This window comes from Balaenoptera physalus (genome assembly GCF_965194825.1).
Source record: "Balaenoptera physalus genome assembly, chromosome: 18".
Classification (NCBI taxonomy): Eukaryota; Metazoa; Chordata; class Mammalia; order Artiodactyla; family Balaenopteridae; genus Balaenoptera; species Balaenoptera physalus.
This window is the reverse complement of record NC_138899.1, coordinates 48,236,149-48,258,377: the sequence shown is the minus strand read 5'-3', so window position 1 is coordinate 48,258,377 and position 22,229 is coordinate 48,236,149. Positions and strand designations below refer to the sequence as shown.

Below are 22,229 nucleotides of genomic sequence, written 5' to 3'. Positions count from 1 at the left end.
GCGTTGGGTCTTGGCTGCTGCACATAGGCTTTTCTGTAGTTGCGGCGAGCCTGGGCTACTCTTACTTGCGGTGTGCAGGCTTCTCATTGCAGTGGCTGCTCTTGTTGCGGAGCACGGGCTCTAGGCACGCGGGCTTCAGTAGTTGTGGCACGCAGGCTCTAGAGTGCAGACTCAGTAGTCGTGACGCATGGGCCTAGTTGCTCCGCGGCATGTGGGATCTTCCTGGACCAGGACTCGAACCCATGTTCCCTGCATTGGTAGGTGGATTCTTAACCACTGTGCCACCAGGGAGGTCCTACTGTTTCGTTTTTAAGCTTTACAAAATGTTAACAGATTGTCTGCTGTAACTTGCTTTTATCATTCAGTGTGATGGCTGTAACATATGTCCATGTTGTATATACCTAATATTCATTCATTTTCACTTTTATATAATATTAAGCTATCTAAATATACCATAATTTACTTATTCATTCTCCTGTTGATGGATATTTAGATGTGTTTCTTTTTCCCTTCTTTCTTTTTTTTTCTTTAAATAATAGATGACTACTACTACGTCTAGGAACAAACTTGTATATTTTTTCTGATGCATGTGTGTAAGAGTTTCTTTAGGGAATATAACCAGGAATTGAATTATTGTATGCTAGAGTAAGCCAGTGTTCAGCTTTACCAGATAATGCCAAATTATTTTTCCAAGTGGTTGTACCAATTTGTATTACCTTCAGTAGTGTATGTGAGATCCCATTGATCCATGTCTTTTGTGGCACTTGATATTATCAAATTTTTCTAATCTTTTGGTTGTAACATACATTATTCTTCCTCAGGCTATTCTGTCCCTGATGACTGCCTTCCCCAATATACATTTTAGAACCAAATGATCAAGTTTCTTAAAATGGGTCAGAGTTTTGAATGAAATTGCATTGAATCTGCGTATCAGCTTAAAGACAATTGACATCTTTATGATAACTAATTACAAGTGAAATGCTGGTAAGCTGCCTCTCTGAAGAGGAAAAAATAAAGCCCTAATATGTAGTAGTTGCCACTATTTGTAGTATAAAAATTCCTGCAGTGGCTGATTATAAGCTATACTGTGAAATCACCAAAGCTGAAATTGGGAAGAAGTGCTCGTAACAGGCACTTGTGAACTGGCCTGAGCTGGCTTCAGCACACCCTTGGATGTATCTCTTCATTTATTTAGTTTTGTCCATAAAGTTTTATAATTTATTGAAAGTATATAGGTTGTATATCTATATGCAAGCTTTATGCTCGGAACTTCCTATTTTTGTTGTTGTAAATGGTGTTTTTTAAAAAAATTACTGTTTTTTTCTCTGTTAGGGGTACATAAAAAGGTAACCAATAGTTGTATGCTAATCTTAAATTTGCTATCTTGTACTTATTGTTCTTAATATATCTGTGTATTCTTTTACGTTTTCTCTATAAATATGCCTTTTGTTGACACTTCACATGAATGGGATCACACAGTATATACTTTGTTGTATCTGGCTTCTTTCACTTACTGTCATGTTTTTGAGGTGAATCCATGATGTAACATGTATCAGTAGTTTGTTATTATTTATTGCTGAGTAGTATTCCATTGTATGGACTTTACTTTTTCCTTTCCATTCTCTAGCTGATGGACATTTAGATTGGTATGCATAGGTCTCTTATTGTTTTTTCATTGCTAGTGAAAGTATGTTTGTGTTTTTATTACTATTATTACTCCTTAGATTGTTTATTTGCATTATTACTCTTTGCTTCCTGGTCAGTCTTGCTCAGTATCAGTTTCATCAGTCTTTGCAAAGAACCAACGCTAGACTTTGTTAACCCTCTTTATTGTATTTTTAGTTTGCTATTTCATTAATTTATCTTTATTTTCTTCTTTCTTGTACCTTGTTTGAACTCATTCTGTTGTTCTTTTCCCAACTTGTTAGTTCGACTCATTTATTTACTTTTTTTCTAATATAAGCATCTCGAGGCTATTAATTTTTCTTCTGCCATTGCTTTGACTATATCCCAAAGGTTTTACGCATGGTATTTTCATTATCATTCGGTCCTAAATATTTTTCAGTTTATATTAAGATTTCTTCTTTGTTTTAATAATAGAACATTATCTCTTTTTTTTCTTTTTGTTACAGATTTCTAATTCAGTTATATTGTGGTCAGAGAATTTGCACTGAAAGATAGCTGTATTTGAAATTTTATAGAGGCTTACATTATGGCTTGATATATGTTTATATGTCACATGCTTGCTTAAGGGGAATATTTTTTCCCTAGTTGTTAGGTTCACAGTTCTATATAAATTCTCTAGATTAGGCTTATTGTTTTATAGTCTGTGTTTGATAATTCCAAATTCTCAACTCCTTAGAGTCTTAAATTTTTTTAAAAAATTAATATTTTTATGATTCTCATATTTTGTAGCTTATTTCCTTGTATCATATTTTCTTGTAATTTTATATTTCTTTATCTTTCTGCATGGAAATTTTGGGCACCTGAATCAGGAAAGCTGATAGAAAGGATTATGGAGCTAGTGTGGTGCTGCTAACTGACAGTGAGTTGAGATTCTGGCTAAGGTTAACTTTGCTACTTTTCCACAGGCCGAAAGCTGAGGCTCTCAATTGCAGTGTTGTTTCGATCAGAAGCAAACATAGATTTTGTCTGGAGGAAAATGTCCTCCAAATTGAGGCTTACCATAGATGCCTGCATAGGTGACATGGGGAAAGTTCTGAAATTTCTAACATTATAATAAACAATTTTCTTTTGTTCCAGTTTTCTTGAGTCTGATACTATCCTTAGGATGGTACAGAGTGTGACAAATGATACTTTTTTCTGATTTCTTCCTGTCCCACCCCCATGTTTATTAATATCAAATTTTGTTAAAATGATATTGAGTTATTTCAACAGAGCAAAGAAGTAGATGAGAAAGAGGGCGTCATAAAAATTTATCCTTCAGGCTTTTAAAGCAGCTGTAGGCAGAACCACTATTTCATATTCCAAGGCACTTGAATCATTACCCAGTTGCTTGGATCCTCAGGTAGAGATGTGAATAGTCCAGCAAAAACTTCTCTTGATATAAATATGAGTGGATGAAAAAATGAGCCCTAGAAAATCTCTACTGAAGCCACTGGAAATGCTTTTGGAAGTAGTAACAGAGTAAAGAAATAAATTATGATTTTAAGTACTTAAAAAGGACTGTGGAGAATGAAACTTTTTTATTCTCTTAATTTTAACCCACTTTGCAATAATGACGGAAGATTTATCAGAACTTAATCATACTCATAGATTCCTTCTGAGTATATGGCCCCGTTGCTAGTGTTGATGGAAAATGTGATGCTTATGTTGTTAGGTATAGATAGAGTGAGAAATTTATTTCTCAAGGAAATTGATAAGATTATAAAAAGAAATAGCTGGCAGATTTTTCATAGTATCATAGAATGTCTAAATTTAGATCGTTTCTTGATTCCTCAAAAATTCTGTTTTAACCATTTATCTGGGTGTGATCAGACTATAGATAAGTATGGTTCCATGTCATCCAAACTTTGGAGAGTCTGATTGTAAACAAGAATGTTATTTAATATGATCAATAAATTAATAAACTAATACAGTCATTTAAATCTGACATTCCATATCAATTGATATGACTAGTTAGGAGTTCAGATAATAGAGAGGTCCATCTACCTAGGGAAAGGAAGGAATGAAGCCTGGATGACTTTTTTCTGGCCCCAGAGAATATCTCTGGTGTATACTTGATATTGTTTATTAGAATTAGAGATCTTTCTTCTTACCTATTTAAATTTTTTACAGTAATTTCTTTTACTTGCTCCTTATTGCTCATGTAAAGGCGAAATTAATCTAGGATCTTAACATTTTATTCTACTATTTGTGTTTTATTTAGATCCAGTACTTCCCTATTTTTTGACTACAGAGGATAATAAACTGAATATTGTAAACATAATAATGAAAAAAATCGTTATATCTGCAGTTTTACTTATAGAATCTTTCTGAATTGTGGAACTAGTCTTAAGGCCTGTTGATTCAAATTGAGAATTGATTATAAAAAGACTGTGTGTAATTTGGGAGTTTCTAAGGAGAGTCTAATAAATAGTACCTTCTTTTTTACTTTGGTTCTGAATCGACTGAGAGAGAAAGAAGTGGCAGATGTGGGCCAAAGTATCAACTTTACTACTGATAAAAATTAATTTGGGAGATGTGGCTTGGTGGGAGAGCCAAATGGATGCATTAATTGAACCACAAACCTGACAGATTTGTACACTCACTTATTGCAGTGCTAATCCAGTGAAGAGGCTGAGTAGGTACCTCCTCCTCAGGGTCCCTACCTAGATCCCAAGAAAGGAAGGGTGAGGATGAGCCCAAAATATACAGTATATTCTTCCCAATCAGATAAGTCATTTCATAAATGGGTGTGTTAGTTTCCTGAGGCTTTTGTAACAAATTCCCACGAACTTGGGGGCATAAAACAACAGAAATTTATTCTTTCACAGTTCTGTGGGACAGAAGTCAAAAATCAAGGTGTCAGCAGGGTTGGTTCCTTTCGGAGGCTCTGAAGGAGAGTCTGTTTCATACCCCTCTCATAGCTTCCAGTAGCTGTGGGCAGTCTTTGGTGTTCCTTGGCTTGTAGATGTGTAACTCCAATTTCTGCTCCCATTTTTTTCTTCCCATGGCCTTTATACCCAGTGTCTTTGTGTTTATTTTCCCTTCTCTTCTAAAGAAGCTCATCATTGTATTTCTCCTAATCCGGGCTCATCTCATCTTTAGATACTGATCTTTTTTTTTTTTTTTTTTTTTTATTTATTTATTTATTTTATTTGTGGCTGTGTTGGGTCTTCGTTTCTGTGCGAGGGCTTTCTCTAGTTGCGGCAAGCGGGGGCCACTCTTCATCGCGGTGCGCGGGCCTCTCACTATCGTGGCCTCTCCTGTTATGGAGCACGGGCTCCAGACGCGCAGGCTCAGCAATTGTGGCTCACAGTCCCAGTTGCTCCACGGCATGTGGGATCTTCCCAGACCAGGGCACGAACCCGTGTCCCCTGCATTGGCAGGCAGACTCAACCACTGCACCACCAGGGAAGCCCCTAGATACTGATCTTAATTAGGTATGCCAAGTCCCTTTTCACAAATAGGGTTATGTTTACAGGTTCCAGGTGGACATATATCTTTTGGCAGGGCCACTATTTAATTCACTAAAAGGGATGGAGAGGCCAGGGGTTGGAGTAATTAAATAAGTAAACTTGCTGCTTGCTAGGAAACATCAAGATCTGGGAGCAGGTGTTCCTCCCTAGCATTCCTAGCTTTTTGTTCTCATGGTCAACCAGTTGTAGGAGATCAGCAAAAATGGTCCTGTTCCCCCTCTGTGATTGCGTTGTTGGCATTATCTTCAATTTGTGTTTCTTTGGCAGAATCTTTTAAAGCCACTTGTCCATTTTGTGATCATTAATGGTTAAAACTAGGTAATATCTGTATATCCATTTAACTGCACACAAATAAATGTCAGTTTGTCATAATACATTGAAAGCAAACAAACCAGTGAAGGTGCCATGTCAACACCCTTGAGATGTAGATTTCCCCAAATTCTATAAAGATGCCTTGTGACCTGTATGTCATATGGACTGAATGAGAGTGCCTTTGTTGCTCTGATTATTATTAGGAACATTTAATTTCTTTCTTACTAAGAATTAAATAGAGACAATTGTTTTCCTCCCACACTTCAATGGATGTGCACTCGCTAGTATCATTGTGGAACACATAAGTCTAGATCACCACTGATTGTCTAATAAACTTTTTGCAGTGATGTAGGACAGTCTGTATATGTGTTGTGCAGATAAGGGAACACTCAATGTGACCAGTGTGACTGAAGTATTGAATTTTTAATTTCACTCAGTTTTAATTAATTTAAATGTAAATTTAAATAGTTATATGTGGTTAGTAAAGCAAAGGATAAATATTTGTCAGTGTCTAGGCTAAAAATATTGGGAGTAGTAGAATATAGAGAATGATGAACATTATAAGAACCGTAACATGCCTCTGGTTTAATTTAAATGTCTTTATTTTAATGGCATTAGCAAAAGTAAAAGAAAAAGTTTATCCTGAATTAGTAGCTTATCTACATCTGTTAAAGGTTTTAGACTTATTTCAACTTAGAATTTTTTTTTTCATACTTGAAAATTAGATGTAAGTTTCGTCTCTTTTCTCTAATTATATTCTCTAGGGCTAAATTTATAACAAAATTACTCCCTTTCAGGAAAGATACTGGTAAATATGAAGTAGAAATTTGTCAACCTGGGAACATGCTTACTCAAGAAATTGTGTAAATGTCATTTCACATTTCTCTTTGCTGAAAATAAAAATTAAACTAATGCATACAGAAAGATTTTACTTAAAAGGCTATAACAAAAAGCTTTTTTTTCTTTGTAAGTATGATACTACTTAATGGATATAATATTTTATAATGTAGAAAGTGTTACTTTATGTTAAATTTATTTTTCAGACATGTAAGCAGATTTTGCTCTCATTCCCCAGTTACAACATAAGTGTTTTATTATATAAAAACTTTTAACTTAATATTCAATAGCTAGTTAGCCCATCAATTTTCTTTTTCTCTTTGATTAAAATATGGCTAGATAGGACGTTTATTCTCCTTACTGCCAATGCATAACAACATAGCATTAAACTCATTTAAAAAGGAAATGTGACAATAAGTCAAGTATAGTTCACACTTCTTAGATTTTATATAGTTTAAATTTTGGAATATGTATATATATTTTTTTTAATGCCAGAAGAAGGTGTACTTTAAACTTGATGTTTTTAAACAGAAAACATTCCTTTCAAGTGCTGCTGTAAAGTTGATGTCCCTTAAAAAATTACCAAGTTCTTTAATTCTAGAATGTCTGTTAGTGTACATGGGTGGAACGGGGTGGGTATATGTGAACAATTTAGAGCACATAAGACTGAAAACATCTTTTAATATACCTTTAATTCAGAAAAATAACTTTTTCCCTGGAGTTTTTTCCTGTTATTTTCTGAAAATGAATTCAGAATTATATTAAAAATATTCTTCAGGAGACTTTTTTGAAGTTTTATCTTTAAATACAAAAGAAAAAAAAAAACACCCTGATGTATATAACAGTTTAAATTTTGAACTTATTTAATTGAAGTTATCATTATAAATAATAAAGTATAACCATTAAGGAAAAGAGAAACATTTTAAGTGAAAACAAAGCTATGGCTAAAAGTGATATTTATTCCTTTGTCTTTTGACAGCTTGAAGGTCCATGTGTTTTGCAAATTCAAAAAATTCGCAATGTTGCTGCACCAAAGGATAATGAAGAATCTCAGGCTGCCCCAAGAATGCTGCGTTTGCAGATGACTGATGGTCATATAAGTTGTACAGCAGTAGAATTTAGTTACATGTCAAAAATAAGGTAATTGGCACTTTATGGTGTATATTTGTTATAAGTGTTTAAAGGTACTGTTCACATTGGATTTTGTTTTTAAGACCTTTGAAAAGAAGGAATGAACTCTTAAGTGCATGTTACAGTTTTTCAGAATAAATGAAAGAGTTTGTATTTTTACTTTATCTGTAAAGAAAAATAGTTTAAAATGGAGTTAGTCGCTCCTTACTTTTAAAGTTAATAATTAAAAACAGAAATTTAAGGTGTTCTTACATGGAAAGTAAGCTTTTCAATTTTGTCACTAAATTTTAGGTCATTAAAATTTTTTCAGAACAAAAATTTCTTTAAATATGTTACAATTTCTTCCTTGACAGTTAGTTGTATCCATTACACTGTTTAGCAGTCTAGAAAAGTTTATAAGCAAATGAGTTTTCTTGGGGGAAATGATTGAAGCTAGAGAGGTTTGTATGCCACCCCACTTTCTAAGAGGAGGAAGAACTCCATAAGGAAACATTTTCCAAATCTTTGTTTTGGCTATTTTTCATAAGAGGTTTTTAGAGTCATGCCTGTTGGAATGGAGAAAAGTGGTGAGAAGCAAGAGAAAGTGTCACCTTTATTCTCAGTGTCCCCATTAGATCAGTTTAAACTCTGTTTTCTGAGATGGGAATTTTCATTGGACATTTGCAAACCCCACCCCCCTTTTCTTAGTCATTTTATATGCTGTGTTTGCTGCTCAGGGTCCTTTGAGCTTTTTCATTTAGTGTAAATGCCTAGACCTTGCTTCTCTCCTGCCCAAGAATTTATTCCAGCCTCTTTATCCGGTGCTGGAGGGACAAAGGTATTTAAAAAGAATTTAGATTTTGTCTCCAAGTAGCTTATATGACAAGGTAAGCACACAGCATACAGATTATAATAAATATATCAACTGAAATGAATAGAAGTTCAGAAAATTACCTTTACCTGGGGGAGTCAGGAATGGGACTTAAAATATGAATAGGTGTTTTGAGAGAGATGAGGGGGGAATAGCACATGCAAAGACATGGTACCCTGATAGCAGATGAGTGAAAAGTTACACTTGGAGGAGCATAGGTGATTGGCATTGTAGTATGTGGGAGGAGATGTGGTAGGTTGAGGCCTTGTATGCCATGTTCAATGATTTCTTTTTTTTTTCCTTCAACTAGTGTCTGCCTTTAGTGAGGGAGGCTTCTTCCTTAGAAGATATATTTATTCGTCTAAAATGTTGATTTTCATATACAAAGGGGGGTATATTGACTTTGTGATTATGTTGTCTTTTTTCTGTTTTTTTTTGTTTTTTTTTTTAAAGATTTATTGATTGATTAATTGATTGCTATGTTGGGTCTTCGTTTCTGTGCTAGGGCTTTCTCTAGTTGCGGCAAGTGGGGGCCACTCTTCATCGCTGTGCGCGGGCCTCTCACTATCATGGCCTCTGTTGTTGCGGAGCACAGGCTCCAGACGCGCAGGCTCAGTAGTTGTGGCTCACGGGCCTAGTTGCTCCGTGGCATGTGGGATCTTCCCAGACCAGGGCTTGAACCCGTGTCCCCTGCATTAACAGGCAGATTCTTAAGCACTGCACCACCAGGGAAGCCCATGTTGTCTTTTTTTTGAAGAGTAGGAAGAGTCCTACTTTTATGGAGAAACTTCCATAAAAGGAAACGCAGCCTTTCCTCCTTTGACAAATTTAATCAGATCCCCTCCAAGGGAGTTCACAGATGCCTGAGAAGAAAGACTTGCCATGTAATGGCTCATTCTCTCATTTTACTGCTGTATATTTCTCTGAGGTAAATGAAAACATAGGATCAACCCAGAGAGGAGGGTCCCTTATGCTGTTTTCTTTTGTTGAATTTATTACAGTTTGACTGTTGAAAAAAAAAATGTTGCTACTTTCTCATTTACTCATCATTGAAGTAGCATGTCTACTTTTGGTGCTGTAAAAACAACAGCTTACAGAATTGTTCTCACATATGAACAATTTGGGAGACCATTTTCAAAATAAGTTTGGTTATTGGTTATCTTAGAAGGAAGGTAGAAGAACTCACTAGAGAGGATAAACCAGGAACTGGTGTAGAATGTGTTTTCTCCACTGGACATTGCATTTCTCTGGGGTGCTTCTTTCCATTCATCTATCCTACCTCCAGCCCCACTTCTCACTGTATTTTTGTTTTTGTTCTGTTTTTTTTTTTTAAATTTCAATGAAGAGAGAATAAAGGAACTTTGGAGTGCGAATAAAGTATTAATTAAACCACAGTATGCTCTCTGAGTAAGAGTTAGTTATGGCCCTGAAGGTGATGTAATAAAAACTATATTAAAATTTTAGCACCTATTTATTCTTTTGTGGGAATAGAACTATAATTTAATTTTGTGAATAGAACTCTCTATCAATTATCTTAATGAAATTGTATGTCCAACTTCAAGTAATTCACCATGTTTTCCTTCTTAACCTGTTAGAGAAAGAGTTTGGGGAAGGTACAGTTATTTTACATAAAAAATTAGCTCATTATCTGCTTTCAGATTAGCTTTTAGTTTTAAAAATCACAATTTAAATGCCCCTGTAATTTGCTTGCTATTTTTTAAGGTCTTTTGTAGTTTCTTATGTTGCTAATTTGTGTTTTTTACATTTTCATTTCATTTCCGATTTACTAATGTGTTAGAAATTATTGGCGAAATGGTTTTAAAGAACACATATTGGTCTTATATAAATGATGTAATTCATTAATAATTTCTTTAGAGGTAAAGAGTATAGCAGCCTGGTACCCTTGGTGCTTAGTTTTTTTATTTATCCCTAAATGATGACTATAGAGTTAGAAAATCTGTATCTGCTGATTACCTGGAATTGGGAAAAACTTCACTTAGTGTAAGTGTATTCAGTTGTTGTTGATCTTGAAGTTTGATAGATATTGTAGTAAGTTTCCTACATTTACCACCACACAGCTCTCTACTTAAGAGTTAGGTTAGGCAAGGCTGTCCATGACCATTTGTTTTCTAAGTTACATAGGATGACTAAGAACGATTAAGCTTGGAGTCCTCAGAATAATTTTTACCAGATAATGTCTTACTCCATATGGGCTCTTTGAAACCTTAAAAATAGGCATATTCTATTTCTTCTTGTTAATAACTATTTTATCAACCGTCTTTCTTAAAAATAGACCAGAGATACCAGTGCTTTCACTGATTTGCTATTGCACTTACCAGCACATGGTGAATTTTATGAGCTTTTAAAAATGTGACAATGTGAAGTCTTTCAGCATGATTTTCTAATTTATCCTAAGTGTTTTATGACTATCTTTATTCCTATTTGGAGTTCTTTACCCCTTGCTGAATGTGTGAAGAGATGCAGTGGGGCTTGGTATATGTGCTTTTACTTTAGAATAAACCTATGTGATGAAATGGATTTCTTCCACTGTTTCCTTTATTAAAAGATTGATAGGAGGGTAAACATCTTTTCTCTGGTTTTTGTAAAAGGGGTAATGGTGTTATAATGTTTGCCCCACATCTGATAATGTTAACCTATTATGAAAAAATACTTTTGAAGTCAGTATGCTTTAGAGCAAATAACTCTCATTTGATCTTTAACTGGATAGTTAACCAAAAAGAGCATTGTTTCGTGTGGATTACAGTAACTCATATAGGTGTTAAATGTCTAAGATTATTACTGGTTTGATATCTCTTCTGTATTGAAATTTAATTTTATAACATAGTATATCTTTGCAATAATGCACAAAGCTCAGAAGCGGACAAAAAGGGCAAATCTTACATTTATACAACATGGCATGGTTGAGAAAGTACTTTCATATCTTTTATTCTATTTATCTTTACCATAAGTTTGTGAGCTGTGATTTTTATTATCCAGATATTTTTTATTTATTTGTTTGTTTGTTTACTGACTTACTTATTTTTTATTTATTTATTTATTTTGGCTGCTCCGGGCCTAGTTGCAGCACGCGGGATCTTCATTGCAGCATGCAGGATCCTTAGTTCCGGCATGCATACGGGATCTAGTTCCCCGACCAGGGATCACACCTGGGCCCCCTGCGTTGGGAGCACCGAGTCTTACCCACTGGACCACTGAGGGGGAAGTCCTTATCCATATTTTTTTACATGTAGAAAAAAATTAAGGTAGAAAATGACAGTCTTATACCTGGTCTTCTGACTTCCTCCCTGATGACCTATTCACGCTATATAGCCAGTCACCTGAAAAATAGTTTTCACATTCGTGCATTTTGAAGAATTTTACCAGGTCACAGTATAAGACTGAATTCCAGTTTGGGGAAGGAGCTTAAATGTGTTTTAACTCTTTTTTTCCCTTTGCTTTAGCCTGAACACACCACCTGGAACTAAAGTTAAGCTTTCAGGCGTTGTGGACATAAAAAATGGATTCCTGCTCTTGAATGATTCTAACACCACAGTTCTTGGCGGTGAAGTAGAACACCTTATTGAGAAATGGGAGTTACAGAGAGTAAGTGTAAACTAAGAATGGTTTGAACTTTTAAACCACTACACTCTTTTTATTGTATTCTCTGTTTTAAGGGATCTTCCTATAATGGATAGTAAAATTAGTTCTTTATGCCAGAGTTGAATAGAATGGAACACAGTGATCTTTACAGAAACTATCTACCTTTGTTTAAGCATATTGTTCTTCTAAAACAGATGTCATTTTCAGTATTTGTTACATTTTATTACATAATTTAAAGGCCATTCTTTACTGATGAGTTTTCAAAACTGCCAAGATACCAGTTATGATATGTGTAATGTATCTGTATATAATTCTTTCTTCAGAAAACAAGTGTTTGTGCATATATATGAATAATGTATGTGTATTTGTCTTATCTACACACACACACACACACACACACACACAGATATAAGTGAAAGCAAATTAGAATTTCACTATAATGAAAGGGTTCTTGTTGCATTTGTCTTCCTAGTCACATTAGTTGATGCTTTCACCATTTATGTTAACAGTATCTTCATCCTCCTCATCATCTAGGTTATCTAGTAATTGTCCTTCTACTTTGCTTCTAGCCACCAGTTTTACTGATCCTCTGCAGTCAGATCTCTTGTCAATCCCTTGCTGTCAGGTTCCATTGCCATTATTGTAGTTTAAGTCTCTGGCCTGGACTACTTGCAGTAGCCTTTTAACTGGTTCCACCATATATCCTTTCTCCGTCTTCTAACTTATTGTACTTCTGGCAGATTATCTTCAACATAATTCAGGCCATGCTACATACACCCTGCTTTTATTTCACATACCTTAATCTGGGATTCAGGTCATTTATAATTTAGCACTAGTTCCAGCTTACCTTTTCAACTTTCTTAATTTTTTCACATAGGTTTTGTTTTAGCTAAATGGAACTACCTACCCTTTCTTTGATTCTCTAAGCTTTCCTCAGTTGCACTTTTGAAAAAGAAAAAAAATTTTCCCACTTTTAAGACATTCATCTTAGTTTCTCTCTCATCCCCATGGTTTTAGACTCAAAACAAGTGCTCGTTTTTTTCACAAAATGAAATAATTGCTCCTTTATTGAATTCTTGAATACTTTATTCATTGTATTAAGAAGTATATTACTTTTTATCTAGCACTAAAATTATATTTATTTCTTATCTCCTTTGATTGTAAGCTTTTTGAGGTAAGAATTCTTGTTTGTGTTATCTTTATTCAATTCTACAAATATTTGTTGAACAGTGTGTAGGTCTTGAGCTGGGCTCCTGTATCTGTATATCATGTAATTCACCTAGCAGTCTTGTAAGAGAGTGTTATGTCCATATGGATCAGAAAATAGGCTTTAAGAACCGTTAAACTTATTTTATGATTAGACCACTAATAGGTGATGGATCTGAGCCTTCCTGTATCTCCAAAGTGGTGGCCCTGAGTCTTATATGTAATAAACATCATAACAAATAATAGTGAAATAAATGAATTACAAGCACATAGAGCTAATTACTCTTTGAGTTAGAATTCATGTCTTTGTGCCACTCACAGATCTTGTCTGTTGTCTAAAGTGAGCCAAGGGGCCTAGCAATATTTCAAGCTTTTGGTATTTTAAGATAAATTACTCTTTTTTATCTTCTAAGTGTGAAAGTGCCTCTGTTTGGGATGTAAATAGATAAGGAAATTTAGGCACATTTTTTATTCCTTAGTACTCATTCCTTATGATACTAATGTGCTACACTTTGGGCTGCGGTGAAATATAAGATACTATTATATACTATATAAGATACTATGAAATATAAGATAATATTCCATAACTGCATTGTTTGATTGAAAATGTTGCACAAACAAGTAAATCAGAAATGGTTTGATAGTTTTATATAAATAGCCAAGTTTATGAACTTTGAATTTCCTGGAGAAATCCCACCCATTTCATGTGATCTTTTCCTTTCACAAGTTGATATATTGTATTTTCATTATCATTAGAGATTTTTAAAAGTGTGTTAAGATGTTGTTAAGTCAGACCAACATATTATACATAATTTTTACAACCCAGCCAGAACTACCTTACTAATTGTAAAGTCAGTCAGACATTCCTAGGAACTTCCTCACCTCCAGCACACACACATACACACACACAAACACATGCATGGATCAGTAGTAGTTTGACAGTTATTCTTGTAATGTTTTATTATATATTTTTGCACTTTGTTTCCTGAAAGCCATGCTAGTATTTCTTGTTAGGGGCCAGTAAAAATTTACATGAAAAAGAGTTTAAAAACATCTTAATATGATAATAGTTCTCTTTGGTTTTATAGTTTTTTTGATTTTGGTAACCATAGTGTTGCAGAAATCATGGAGAGTTCAAATTACTTGAGCATCTGGCAGGTGAAACACATAGAAATCAAATGTACACATAGAAATAATAAACCATAGAGTAAATTTTGGAAGTAATGGGGTCCTAGGCATTCTTGCAAAATAAATAGAGGGGAAAGAGAACATTGGATAGTATTTAAAGCATGTGTAGGTGTTGTAGTTGTAGCAAGTTGGTTATAGACAGGTGACGAAAAGAAAAACTCAAACCTCAAAGTATGATAAAGATAGGTTTTGGAGAGTTCTGTAGCAGATATAATTTGTAAAGTAATGTAGTTCTATAACATTTTAGTGCTCCCCCCCTCACCTCCTATGACAGATAATTTTTTTGTAATTTTTTCTGTTTTTAAAAATTATAAAGTATCCATAACAAAGTTTAACATTTTCATCATTTTTAAGTGTAAAATTAAGTGGCATTAAGTACATTCTTATTGTTACACAACCAGCTCTCTCCAGGATTTTTTATCTTCTCAAACTGAAACTCTGTACCAATTAAACAATAACTTCCCATCCGCCCCTCCCAATCTCTGGCCACCTTGTGCTCCAGCTACCTCATAGTAGTATAGTCATATAGTATTCGTCCTTTTGTGTCTGGCTTATTTCACTTAGCATAATGTCTTCAAGGTTCATCCATATTGTAGCATGTGTCAGAATTTCCTAACTTTTTAAGGCTGAATAGCATTCCGTTGTATGTGAATGCCACATTTTGTGCATTCATCCACTAATGGACATTAGGGTTGTTTCCACCTTTTGGCTATTGTGAATAAAGGTGTTATGAACATGGGTGTACAAATATCTGCTTGAGTTCCTGCTTTCAGTTCTTTTGAGTTTATACTCAGAAGTAGGATTGCTGGATTGCATAGTAATTCTGTTTAATATTTTGAGTAACTGCTATATTGTTTTCCACAGCAGCTGCACCATTTTACGTTCCCATCTGCAATGCTTAAGTGATCCAATTTCTTGACATCCCTGCCAACCCTTGTTATTTCATGTTTTTTGGATAATAACCATCCTAATAAGTGTGAAGTGGAGTATCATTGTGGTTTTGATTTGCATTTCCCTAGTGCGTAGTGATGTTTAGCATCTTTTCATATGTTTACTGGCTGTTTGTATATCTTCTTTGGAGAAATGTGTATTTAAGTCCTTTGTCTATTTTTAATTTTGTTGTTGTTGTTGTTATTGTTGTGTGAGTTTTTGATTTATTCTGGATATCAATTCCTTATCTGATATATGATATGCAAATATTTTTCACATTCCATTGGTTGCCTTTTCACTCTGTTGGTAGTGTCCTTTGATGCAAAAGCATTTTAAATTTTATTGAAGCTCAGTTTTACCTGGTTTTTTCTTTTGTTGCCTATGTTTTTGGAGTCATATCCAAGAAATTGCGAAATCCCAATGTCATGAAGCTTTTTCTCTATGTTTTCTTGTGGAAGTTTTATGGGTTTAGCTCTTTGGCTCTTAAATTTAGGTCTTTGATCCATTTTGAATTAATTTTTGTACATGGTGTAAGGCTTTTGCATGTGGATATCCAGTTTTCCCAGCACCATTTGTTGAAGAGAATCTCCTTCCCCTATTGAATGACCTTATCTCCCTCATCAAAAATCATTTAACCGTACATGCAAGGGTTTATTTCTTTATTCTATTAGTCTGTCTTAATGCCAGTACTGTTTTGACTACTGTAACTTTGCAGTGAGTTTTGTAATCAAGAAGTGTGAGCTTTTTTCAGGATTATTTTGACTATTCAGGGTCCCTTGAGATCCCATATGAATTTTAGTATAGATTTTTCTGTTTCTGCAAAAAGCATTCTTAGGATTTTGATAGGAATTGCATTGAATCTCTAGACCTGTTTGAGTAGTATTGCCACCTTAACAGTATTAAATCTTCCAACTCATGACCATGTGATGTCTTTTCATTTATTGGTGTCTAATTTCTTTTAGGAATCTTTTGTTGTTTTCATTGTATAGATCTTCTTCTTTGTGTAATTTTATCCCTAAGTATTTTATTCTTTTTTATTCTAGTATAAATGGAAGCTTATAACTTGCAGTTGTTTTTTGCTTAGCCTAGTTCTCAGCAGTGACTTAAGGGAATTCCTATACAGGTTTCTGGAGCTTCTTTTCTGTACAGGGCTCTCTTTTTCAAAACTCTGCCCCCACAGCTTCCAGTTATTTCAGCCTGGCTTGAGCTATGAGACATTTTCTCAACTCAACTCTCTGTGCTCTCTGTCTGCATTATGCCTCCAAGCAGAAAGGCAGAGTTCACCTCTTGTTTTTTTCTCTTTCTCTTTGGGATTACAGTCCTGTGCTACTTCTTGCCCTATGTCTTAAAACAGTTGTCTCCTGCATGTTGTCCAGATTGCTAGTTGTAGAGGAGGATTAAGTCTTGTGTCTTACACAGTCATAGGATGGGAAGTAGAAATCCTGTAATATGCTTTTAATTATATACTGTGTATTGAGAGATGGTATTATTGGCAGCTTATGTGAGCTTTTAAGGAAGTCATGGCATAAACTGAAATGATTTATTGCCCTTTGAATGGTCTTTTTCTTTTATCTAAATTAAAACTGGGGAAAAGACCCCTAGATAAGTTTATGCATTTGCTGTTTTTTGTTAAAATAGGTTAACATCTTAAATACAGCTTATCAAGAAATGTGATATTCATATACAGTTTAAATTGTTCTTTGATTAACTGAATATTATTGTTGTCTTTAGTCTTAGTTTTTTTATATAACTTATATAAAATACATAGTATTCTTTTTATAATGCAGGGATTCTAGAGTATGTATAAGATACATATGGTAATTTTTTAACTTATTTTTCACCATTTAAAATATTTTAAATGTAACATTTTCTATAACGATAATCATTAAAAATGCACAAAAAGCTTTAGAGTTGAGAAGATGTATTACGTGACAACCAGTGCTTAACAGATATATGTTAACACCTCAAAGACAAAACAGATATGAGGAATAGATGGGTGAAAAGATTCCTTATGGCATTTTTTTTTAACATCTTTATTGGAGTATAATTGCTTTACGATGGTGTGTTAGTTTCTGCTTTATAACAAAGGGAATCAGCTATACGTATACATACATCCCCATATCTCTTCCCTCTTGAGTGTCCCTCCCTCCCACCCTCCCTATCCTACCCCTCTAGGTGGTCACAAAGCACCGAGCTGATCTCCCTGGGCTATGCGGCTGCTTACCACTAGCTATCTATTTTACATTTGGTAGTGTATATATGTCCATGACACACTCTCACTTTGTCCCAGGTTACCCTTCCCCCTCCCGTGTCCTCAAGTCCATTCTCTAGTAGGTCTGCATCTTTATTCCCATCCTGCCCCTAGGTTCTTCATGACCATTTTTTTTCTTTAGATTCCATATATATGTGTTAGCATATGGTATTTGTTTTTCTCTTTCTGACTTACTTCACTCTGTATGACAGACTCTAGGTCAATCCACCTCACTATAACTCAACAAATAACTCAATTTTGTTTCTTTTTATGGCTGAGTAATATTCCATTGTATATATGTGCCACATCTTCTTTCTCCATTCATCTGTTGATGGACACTTAGGTTGCTTCCATGTCCTGGCTATTTTAAATAGAGCTGCAATGAACATTGTGGTACATGACTCTTTTTGAATTATGCTTTCCTCAGGGTATATGCCCAGTAGTGGGATTGCTGGGTCGTATGGTAGTTCTATTTGTAGTTTTTTAAGGAACGTCCATACTGTTCTTCATAGTGGCTGTATCAATTTACATTCTCACCAACAGTGCAAGAGGATTCATTTTTCTCCACACCCTCTCCAGCATTTATTGTTTCTAGATTTTTTATGATGGCCATTCTGACCAGTGTGAGATGATATCTCATTGTAGTTTTGATTTGCATTTCTCTAATGATTAATGATGTTGAGCATTCTTTCATGTGTCTTTTGGCCATCTGTATACCTTCTTTGGAGAAATGTCTATTTAGGTCTCCTGCCCATTTTTGGATTGGGTTGTTTGTTTTTTTGTTATTGAGCTGCATGAGCTGCTTGTAAATCTTGGAGATTAATCCTTTGTCAGTTGCTTCATTTGCAAATATTTTCTCCCATTCTGAAGGTTGTCTTTTTGTCTTGTTTATGGTTTCCTTTGCTGTGCAAAAGCTTTGAAGTTTCATTAGGTCCCATTTGTTTATTTTCCTTTTTATTTCCATTTCTCTAGGAGTTGGGTCAAAAAGGATCTTGCTGTGATTTATGTCATAGAGTGTTCTGCCTATGTTTTCCTCTAAGAGTTTGATAGTGTCTGGCCTTACACTTAGGTTTTTAATCCATTTTGAGTTTATTTTTGTGTATGGTGTCAGGGAGTGTTCTAATTTCATACTTTTACATGTAGCTGTCCAGTTTTCCCAGCACCACTTATTGAAGAGGCTGTCTTTTCTCCACTGTATATTCTTGCCTCCTTTATCAAAGATAAGGTGACCATATGTGCGTGGGTTTATCTCTGGGCTTTCTATCCTGTTCCATTGATGTATATTTCTGTTTTTGTGCCAGTACCATACTGTCTTGATTACTGCAGCTTTGTAGTATAGTCTGAAGTCAGGGAGCCTGATTCCTCCATTGCCATTTTCCTTTCTCAAATTACTTTGGCTCTTTGGGGTCTTTTGTGTTTCCATACAAATAGTGAAATTTCTTGTCCTAGTTCTGTGAAAAACGCCAGTGGTAGTCTGATAGGGATTGCATTGAATCTGTAGATTGCTTTGGGTAGTAGAGTCATTTTCACAATGTTGATTCTTCCAATCCAAGAACATGGTATATCTCTCCATCTATTTCTATCATATTTAATTTCTTTCATCAGTATCTTACAGTTTTCTTCATACAGGTCTTTTGTCTCCTTAGGTAGGTTTACTCCTAGGTATTTTATTTTTTTTGTTGCAGTGGTAAATGGGAGTGTTTTCTTATTTTCACTTTCAGCTTTTTCATCATTAGTGTATAGGAATGCAAGAGATTTCTGTGCATTAACTTTGTATCCTGCTACTTTGCCAGATTCATTGATTAGCTCTAGTAGTTTTCTGATGGTGTCTTTAGGATGCTCTATGTATAGTATCATGTCATCTGCAAACAGTGACAGCTTTACTTCTTCTTTTATGATTTGGATTCCTTTTATTTCTTTTTCTTCTCTGATTGCTGTGGCTAAAACTTCCAAAACTATGTTGAATAATAGTGGTGAGAGTGGGCAACCTTGTCTTGTTCCTGATCTTAGTGGAAATGGTTTCAGTTTTTCACCATTGAGGATGATGTTAGCTGTGGGTTTGTCATATATGGCCTTCATTATGTTGAGGTAAGTTCCCTCTATGCCTACTTTCTGGAGGGTTTTTATCATAAATGGGTGTTGAATTTTGTTGAAAGCTTTTTCTGCCTCTGTTGAGATGATCATATGGTTTTTCTTCTTCAGTTTGTTAATATGGTATATCACATTGATTGATTTGTGTATGTTGAAGAATCCTAGCATTCCTGGGTTAAACCCCCTTGATCATGGTGTATGATTCTTTTAATGTGCTGTTGGATTCTGTTTGCTAGTATTTTGTTGAGGATTTTTGCATCTATGTTCATCAGTGATACTGGCCTGTAGTTTTCTTTCTTTGTGACATCTTTGTCTGGTTTTGGTATCAGGGTGATGGTGACCTCATAGAATGAATTTGGGAGTGTTCCTCCCTCTGCTATATTTTGGAAGAGTTTGAGAAGGATAGATGTTAGCTCTTCTCTAAATATTTGATAGAATTCGCCTGTGAAGCCATCTGGTCCTGGGCTTTTGTTTGTTGGAAGGTTTTTAAACATAGTTTCAATTTCAGTGCTTGTGATTGGTCTGTTTATTTTTTCTATTTCTTCCTGGTTCTGTCTTGGAAGGTTGTGCTTTTTGAAGAATTTGTCCATTTCTTCCAGGTTGTCCATTTTATTGGCATATAGTTGCTTGTAATAATCTCTCATGATCCTTTGTGTTTCTGCAGTGTCTGTTGTTACTTCTCCTTTTTCATTTCTAATTCTATTGATTTGAGTCTTCTCCCCTTTTCTCTTGATGAGTCTGGCTAATGGTTTATCAATTTTGTTTATCTTCTCAAAGAACCAGCTTTTAGTTTTATTGATCTTTGCTATTGTTTCCTTCATTTCTTTTTCACTTATTTCTGATCTGATCTTTATTTCTTTCGTTCTGCTAACTTTGGGATATTTTGGTTCTTCTTTCTCTAATTGCGTTAGGTGCAAGGTTAGGTTGTTTATTTGAGATGTTTCTTGTTTCGTACCCTAGGATTGTTTTGCTATAAACTTCCCTCTTAGAACTGCTTTTGCTGCATCCCATAGGTTTTGGGTCATCGTGTTTTCATTGTCATTTGTTTATAGGTATTTTTTGATTTCCTCTTTGATTTCTTTAGTGATCTCTTGGTTATTTAGCAGTGTACTGTTTAGCCTCCATGTGTTTGTATTTTTTACAGATTTCTTTCCTGTAATTGATATCTAGTCTCATAGTGTTGTGGTCGGAAAAGATACTTGATACAATTTCAGTTTTCTTAAATTTACCAAGGCTTGATTTGTGACCCAACATATGATCTATCCTGGAGAATGTTCCATGAGCCCTTGAGAAGAAAGTGTATACTGTTGTTTTTGGATGGAATGTCCTATAAATATTTATTAAGTCCATCTTGTTCAATGTATCATATAAAGCTTGTGTTTCTGTATTTATTTTCATTTTGGATGATCTGTCCATTGGTGAAAGTGGGGTGTTAAAGTCCCCTACTATGATTGTGTTACTGTCAATTTCCCCTTTTATGGCTGTTAGTATTTGCCTTATGTATTGAGGTGCTCCTACGTTGGGTGCATAGATATTTACAGTTGTTATATCTTCTTTTTGGATTGATCCCTTGATCATTATGTAGTGTCTTTCTTTGTCTCTTGTAATAGTCTTTAGTTTAAAGTCTGTTTTGTCTGATATGAGAATTACTACTCCAGCTTTCTTTTGATTTCCATTTGCATGGAATATCTTTTTCCATTCCTCACTTTCAGTCTGTATGTGTCCCTAGGTCTGAAGTGGGTCTCTTGTAGACAGCATATATACGGATCTTGTTTTTGTATCCATTCAGACAGTCTGTGTCTTTTGGTTGGAGCATTTAATCCATTTAAATTTAAGGTAATTATCCATATGCATGTTCCTATTACCATTTTCTTCATTGTTTTGGGTTTATTATTGTAGGTCTTTTCCTTGTCTTGTGTTTCCTGCCTAGAGAAGTTCCTTTAGCATTTGGTGTAAAGCTGGTTTGGTGGTGTTGAATTCTCTTAACTTTTGCTTGTCTGTAAAGGTTTTAAATTCTCCATCAAATTTGAATGAGATCCCTGCTGGGTAGAGTAATCTTGGTGGTAGGTTTTTCTCTTTCATCACTTTAAATATAACCTGCGTCTCCCTTCTGGCTTGCAAAGTTTCTGCTGAAAGATCAACTGTTAACCTTATGGGGATTCCCTTGTATGTTATTTGTTGTTTTTCCCTTGCTGCTTTTAATATTTTTTCTTTGTATTTAATTTTTGATAGTTTGATTAATATGAGTCTTGGTGTGTTTCTTATTGGATTTATCCTGTATGGGACTCTCTGTGCTTCCTGGACTTGATTAACTATTTCCTTTCCCATATTAGGGATGTTTTCAACTATAATCTCTTCAAATATTTTCTCAGTTCCTTTCTTTTTCTCTTCTTCTTCTGGGACCATTATAATTCTCATGTTGGTGCGTTTAATATTGTCCCAGAGGTCTCTGAGACTGTCCTCAATTCTTTTCATTCTTTTTTCTTTATTCTGCTCTGCAGTAGTTATTTCCACTATTTTATCTTCCAGGTCACTTATCCGTTCTTGTGCCTCAGTTATTCTGGTATTGATCTCTTCTAGGGAATTTTTAATTTCATTTATTATGTTGTTCATCGCTGTTTGTTTGCTGTTTAGTTCTTCCAGGTCCTTGTTAAATGTTTCTTGTGTTTTCTCCATTCTGTTTCCAAGATTT

General features: G+C 34.7%; 1 protein-coding gene across 6 annotated transcripts in view; it reads left to right on the top strand.

Annotated features, from left to right (window-relative positions):
* TDRD3 (tudor domain containing 3) overlaps nucleotides 1–22,229 on the top strand; it is a 223,456-nt gene that overhangs the window by 109,194 nt on the left and 92,033 nt on the right. For 5 of the 6 annotated variants that reach the window (XM_082435823.1, XM_082435825.1, XM_082435828.1 and 2 more), the window contains 2 exons: nucleotides 7,270–7,430; nucleotides 11,733–11,874. In XM_082435823.1, the coding sequence (XP_082291949.1) occupies nucleotides 7,270–7,430; nucleotides 11,733–11,874 (303 nt within the window). Of the gene's footprint in view, nucleotides 1–2,495; nucleotides 2,546–7,269; nucleotides 7,431–11,732; nucleotides 11,875–22,229 lie in introns of all 6 variants that reach the window. The other variant, XM_082435827.1, reaches the window with a different exon arrangement.